At 41.0% G+C, this 6,831-nt stretch overlaps 1 protein-coding gene across 4 annotated transcripts in view; it reads right to left on the bottom strand.

The window, feature by feature from the left end:
- The window catches only part of LOC107099602 (glutamate receptor 2-like), a 104,228-nt gene that overhangs the window by 6,723 nt on the left and 90,674 nt on the right, over positions 1-6,831 (bottom strand). For 2 of the 4 annotated variants that reach the window (XM_015397801.1, XM_015397800.1), the window contains exon 19: positions 2,813-2,988. The exons of the other annotated variants lie outside the window; for them this stretch is intronic. In XM_015397801.1, the coding sequence (XP_015253287.1) occupies positions 2,818-2,988 (171 nt within the window). In that variant the 3' untranslated portion in view covers positions 2,813-2,817. The remainder of the gene's footprint in view (positions 1-2,812; positions 2,989-6,831) is intronic. 4 annotated transcript variants of the gene reach the window in all.

Below are 6,831 nucleotides of genomic sequence, written 5' to 3'. Positions count from 1 at the left end.
GCCCTTCCACCTGTCTGTCTCTAGAAGTCCAGTAAAGACTCAACTGGAGAGACTGAATGGTAATCAGTCAGCAGGTCCTGATGATGTGAGCCCCAGTGTCCTGAAGGCCTGTGCAGAGCAGCTCTGTGGGATTCTACAGCACCTCTTCTTCCTTAGTCTGACCCTGTGGACAGGTCCAGTGATGTGGAAGACCTCCTGCCTTGGTTCAATGCCAAAGAAGACTCAGCCAACAGTCCTCAGTCACTAGTGACCTGTTGCCCTGACAACCCACATCATGAAAGCCCTAGAGAGACTTCTGTTGGTTCACCTCAGCAAACCAGCAGCTCTCAGGACCCCCTGCAGTTTGCTTATCGCCATGGAGATGGAGTTGATGATGCCAACATAAACCTGCTTCATTTAGACAAGGCAGACAGCACTGTGAGGATCATGGTCTTCGATTTCTCCAGAACATTACTTTATAAATCTGGCACCAGAACATATGTAGTATTGCACAAACTAGAAAATTATTTTGTGTTACCTTTTATTTAGATAAACGTTTGAAGTAAAACCTGCTATTTTACCTTATTTCTTATCTAATTTGTTCTCCACAGGTTAAATCTTCTCCATCATCACCTCTGGTGCCTCACCTTCCTCAGATTAATGTGTTTATGCTGTTGTCTCTACCCTACCTGTATACATGCAAGACTGCTGGTTAAAACCTCCACCTTCTACCCCATGGAGAGAGGTCCTTGCTCCGTCTCTCTATCAGTTTTTGGGGCAAAACAGAGAAATGTTGATGGAAGACCTTGTAAAAGTTGTCTCATTGTGAAAGTTCCCCAGCAGAACCGCTGCTGTCTATAAAGGACCAATGCAACAACGGCTGGACAGTTTTGAAGCTGTTTCTCCTACCATTAATGGTGTCATCATTAGTGATGCTGCAAAACCATTTTTTAGCCCCGATACTGATACCCGATACCTGGCTGTGCAGTATCGGCCAATACCGATATCATGTGTTTGAAATTGATGTGTGTGTAAATATGAAGAACTGCATACCACTTGGATGTAAAATAATTGCCATCATGGCTTTGTCAAGCTGCTGCCTACCTTTGTGAAGCAGGAAAAAGACTAAAACAAAGTGAATCTAGGAGAACTTTTTATTGCCTACCTGGAATGGGTGACAATAGTTGAATAAACTGTTGGCTCTCAAAATGGTATCAGTGCCCTATTTGTTGGTACTCGCCGATACTGATACCACCATTGTAGTGCTGGATCGGGGCCCTGCCCGATACTGATATCAGTATCAGTGCAACCGATAGGGGGGGGGCATTAGCAAAGATTTGAACCTGGAATGGCCGTGCTAAAGCCTCTGAAGGCTAGTTAAATCCGGTCTTTAAACTTTAAACAGACGGTTCATACTGACTAGGCNCAAAGATTTGAACCTGGAATGGCCGTGCTAAAGCCTCTGAAGGCTAGTTAAATCCGGTCTTTAAACTTTAAACAGACGGTTCATACTGACTAGGCATTTTTGGTGTTTCAACTATTAGAGAGGAGAGGATGGTCACCGTTAGCCATGGCAGCAGCACCAATCTGCCCTCAGAATCCTGCTCCCATCCTGATTCCCTTTTGTATAGAAACACCCACATCATTGCAGGGCTAACAGTGGTCAGCACCCGTCAGGGCTATAAATCCCCCCCGAGGCAGGAGCCTTCTGTGAAAACAGCAGGTAGTCAAATCTGTCTGAAAATATAAAGACCTGCAAAGAAGAAGTGGTCCAAACCCCATCCACAGCAACAAAAAAGACAGTTAGCACAGACGGTTAAAAGCTTTTTGCAAATCAACATTTTCCCAAGCGTACATCTTGATTTGAATAGCTTTTCTTTTCCTTAATCAAAAATTTGTATTTCAACTTTCTTTTTATTATGTATTCAGTCTATCTTTGTCTTCTTTTTGTTGGTCTGTGATAATTATATGGTTGAATATTAACTGCGTTTAACGGATGTTTCTCTTTGTGTCGACCTTTAATCATTTAGTTAAAAGAGGATGATTGGCTATAAACTAAGGAAAGTGACGGAGAAAAGAAATCACAAAGGATCAGGGAGCAAGGGTAAAGAGAATAAAAGGGGGGGAGGTGAAAAAAACAATACAGGGTAAAAGAGGAGAAGGAAGAAAGGATCAAGGAACATACAGGAGAGAAAGAAGGAATAAAGTCAGAGGAATAAAGGGAGATGGAAGAAGTGAGGAAAAGCTTCAGGATAAGGAGTAAACAAACGGCAGGAAGATCACAGCCATACACAGATTTGACCTTTAATCTCTTTTTTATGCCACTGCTTCTATTATGTTTTTTCTTTATTTCTTTGCAATAAGTTTCCCATCAGGGACCAAATTACTGGAGTTCATCATATCATAACTTTATTTAATATGGTAAATAAATCCAGGAACTAACGGCTGCCATCTTCAGTGGCAAATCCAGTCCCAGTGCTAGGAGGATAATCCAGAGACAAAGATCTACTGGTAGTTTAATAGAGCAGGTCTACGTTATAGAGCTCTATGCTCCAGTTTCTAGCTTTGTTTCTTAATAAAGTAACAGGGAAAACATGACAGTAGTACTGTAGACAGTACTAGTTTTCCTCTTCAAAGCAAAAATATGTATTTTTTAATCTCTTTATTCACAGTTCAACTTTGTGTCTTTTTAAAATATCTTCTAGAAAAACATCTAAGTTTTGCTAAAGTGCATCTGAAGATGCCCTGCTGCTCAGGGCGGGGCTGGCAGGTTAAACCTGGTCTATGGCTGTGAGGGGAGCAAAGTTTTAGCTGTCAATCATCACTCTCCTACCCGTGTTAGATCTTGACGCTCTCAATGCCGTAAACGTTGTAGCCTTCTTTATAGGTGGCGTAGTTTGGCTGGTGGCTGGGAGACAGCAGGTTGTAGTTGGGGGCATGTTGAGGAGAAGACAGAGTGTGTGTGTAGTTCCCTGTATGCTGGGGTGATGAGAAGGTGTTGGCTGCCACCTTTACAACAAAAATAAAGTCAGCGTTATTGCTTCATCGATTTCCCTTATAGAACATTTAATCTTCAGCTGAGAGACTATTGTTAGTTTTTTATTAAAGGAGCATTATAAAAAACGACTTGTTGAAAGAAAAACCTCCACATTTTCTGAAGATTTTTTTCCAAATCCAAGAACCTTTTAATCTTTTAAACCTTATCTAACATTTTTAGCTCTCTGGGTTCAGGGTGAAGAACACCATGAATGGATAAAAACATCCAGAGCCACTTAGCTGAGATGACTCTAAGGCAAAATTATGGTGGCCGAGAGGATCAAACGCACTGCAAATGCATAAACACGCAGGAAACACAGCAATGAGACAAGACACATGCAAAAGGAAAATGCTGCAATGACAGAACATAGTGGCAGAGCTGTCAAAGTCTCACACAACCAGTCAGAGAAACATGCATTCAGCTGACATTTGTCGATCCAAACATTATAATAACAAAGGCCTTAGAGGCTGAAAGTGATCCGTTCACTGCCCTGTCCATCAAGGGTACAGAGTCAAGAGTCAAGGGTGAATCCCAAACTGCACCCTAAGCACCAACAGTCTTACTTACAGTTGTGCAAGGCGCCTTGATTAAAGGTGGGGGGGCATAAACGAGAATGGAACGGCAACACTGCCAAATTCCAGGGAGTCTGAACTGATGCAGACTCTCTATTTAAGGGCTGGACCGTTCACTCGCCCTACCTACTACGTGTTCTGAGATGGCCTTTAAATTCGTAGGGAAGTCATATTAAAATGTCAAATCATTCTGGGTTAAACATGTATATAAATGTAATCTTTATTAGACCATATTGTCCCAAAATTTAGAAAATTCTATTTTTTGTCTTTAAATCTGTTTTTTTCCCTCTGTAATCTTACGCAGGCCAATTAGTTATAGGTCAGCCTGAACACCTAAATTGGGCCATTCATATATCAAATGTCATCTGTTGATTCATATGTCACAGCTAATATACGCAATGGTTGAAATAAGAAATCAGAAAAATTTCCTTTCCCATTGAGTTCCGTCCCAGTGTTCACGGGGATGGACGTCTGTGTCTTCAGCAGGCGTAGAGCTAACAGAACTGGCAGCGTTGCGAGGCAAGGGCTCAAACATGTACGGCTGGAAGCCTTCTACACCAAACCAAGCTTCTGCCGCCCTGGCGTCCTCTTCCACCACATCTTCGTCCCCGCTTTCCTCCTCTAAATAAAAAATGGATGACGGAGGAGACTCATCCACGATCTCCGACACTAAACTCTCCTCCTCTTGCATGTTTCCTCTGTCCATTGCGTTCCTTGACAGTGTCGTTGCTAAGTCACCAATTTAGTGCTACTTGGTCCCAATGGAATTTCACATTAGGAACCTACTAGCACTAAGTTGCTAACTAGTTAGCAAGATGCTTCCCACAAACCGGCCACAACCAAACTTGCTTGTGAACCTTTCGCCACAACAATCCCGCCCTCTTGATAATCGACCAATCACATTCACTTTGTTCACTTGTATAAAGTCGGACACCACTCGGCAGAATTCGGAAATGCAACGGTTGGAACAGCCGCTTCCCTACAACTTTAAGGGCTGGACGATCCACTCACTCTACCCACTACATGGTCTGTGATAGGCCTTAATGTGCTCAGGGTTAGTGTTTAGGGGCTGGTTTTGTTATTGGGCCATTGTGTCAGAGAGCTGAGATAATTGGGCTCCATCTTCTGGTGGTATCCCTAACCAACCAGAGAGCCAGATAGTGGCCACTGATGCAGCTACTAAATGTGTCCCCATGCTGCCGACCGTTCTTTAACGCCTCGTGGAAAACCAACAGCTCTTGCATGAGGCTTAAAAGCATTGCTAACACCAGCAGCACTGTTAGCAAACACATTAACTCGTGTCTATTCACTTCGCAGTGACATCAGAATGCTTCCTAAGCTTTGGCTCCAGCTTTAAGGATCTTCAACAGCCAGACTGTTTTTCAAGCACAACTCAAGTTTTATCTCCTTTAAAATCAAAGATCTTCTTGCTCCTTTTGATGTTGGACTTTTCCACACTTGATGGCTTGCATTGCTTTGTCTTGTTGACTAATTGGACACAGTTTCAGTGACGTACTCCCAGTCACATGATGACATTATAAATAATATAAACACACTGCTTCCCTGTGTGAAAACATGGACAGATCTATGGAAATCAGTCAAGAAGAAAAGTTGACCTTGTTGGGGACAATTTTCAGATGCCTTCAGCTGCAGGATTCCTCTGTTGTAACATATCGCCTGGTCCTTTGTCCCAGAGATGAACATGTTTACATTTAAAATATTGGATAAACCTCAGAATAAAAGCAACAGACCTTTTAATGATGAAGATGGCCCAAATGTGGCTCAGAGAAGAGGAGCCACTACCTGACTTTACTAAATAAAAACAGTTTAGCCATGAGGCCAATCTGTATTAGAAGGATAAAAGTAGGAGCTTGAGAACCAGAGATGATCTTCCTAATTGTGAAACACGGCGGTGGCAGCATCATGTTAAGATAGCTTTTGCTGGAGGAGGTACTTTACAAAAATGCATCACAAGGAAATATTATGTAGGAATATTGATAATTACCCTGAAAACACTTCTAGATCAATAACAAAGTAACTTATGGACACCGAGGTCAGTGTTATGCAGTTAAAATAAAAACCTGACTTAAATTACACTGGTCCTGATAATAGGAATGTTCTAGCAAAGCATTATGGGAAGCATGAAAATCAGCCACCACCCATCACTTCTAAAAACACAAACACCAAACCCAGTTCAGAAGGTTATTCTACAGAATGACAGAGGAAATGTGTGCAAAACAAATCCGTTATATATATGTAAGTATGCGATAAAATAACGGTCAATAACAATGTATGCTGAGGTATTTGAATTTGTAAATTTAAGTCAATAAAAGTGTATAAATAAATGTAATATTTGGTATTTGTTTCATCTTAATAACTCACAAGTTTAGAAGTTATAACTTTGCAGTACCGATCACAAATAGAATATCGGGTCTTTTTACACAAACAGCTCGATAAACTGTATAACGGTAAATAAAAATTAATCAACAAAATATTTGAATAAAATCTTTGCAATAAATGATAAAAATGAATAAAGTTGAATCATTGTCAACAGGTAGTAAATAAATTAAAAACCTCAGTCTTGGTCTTAAGCAAACTGTGCATACCTATTAGATTTATTGTATGAACTTCATCGAACCTGATCTACCTCTTAAGTTCAACCAAAATTCTTGAAATTTAGCATGTGCTCATTTTTTATATGTTGGAACATTTTTAGAGGGTCACAACTAAAAAAAATCGTAACTTTATTTTTTTGCCTTATATAAGGACCACCCTAATGCACGAGTCTATAACCCTCAAAGATGTCGTTACACTCCTCATCAGTTGGTTGCCTTATTGCATCGTAAAGTTTAAAACAGAACCATCAATGTCAGGTTATATCTCTGCTAAACTATCGGCTCAGTCCGAATACCTCAAATTGGTAAGGGCAAAGACTGCTATATGGTCACCGCAACAGGTCCCATTTGAATAATGAAGGCAGATAGAAAGGAGCTAGGAAGAGGAAGCATGATGCTTCCTAGGGCTGTTGGAGTTAACGTATGGACCTTCTGATATCCATTGCCTTTGCATGGAGCTATAAGGTTTCCCACAATCCTTTGCCTGACAGGATGAATAGGCACAGCCCACCTCAGAGTTTGATACAAATACATTTTCTCTTCCTTTTTTCTGTGACACGTGATAACATTCTCCCCTTCATATGTTTTGGGTTTTATAAAGGAGAGAGATTCAGATGTTCACTACATT

The sequence above is a fragment of the Cyprinodon variegatus genome, unplaced genomic scaffold (genome assembly GCF_000732505.1).
Source record: "Cyprinodon variegatus isolate N-32 unplaced genomic scaffold, C_variegatus-1.0 Scaffold887, whole genome shotgun sequence".
Taxonomy (NCBI): Eukaryota; Metazoa; Chordata; class Actinopteri; order Cyprinodontiformes; family Cyprinodontidae; genus Cyprinodon; species Cyprinodon variegatus.
The sequence above is the reverse complement of the archived record's forward strand: the minus strand, read 5'-3'. Positions and strand labels throughout refer to the sequence as shown.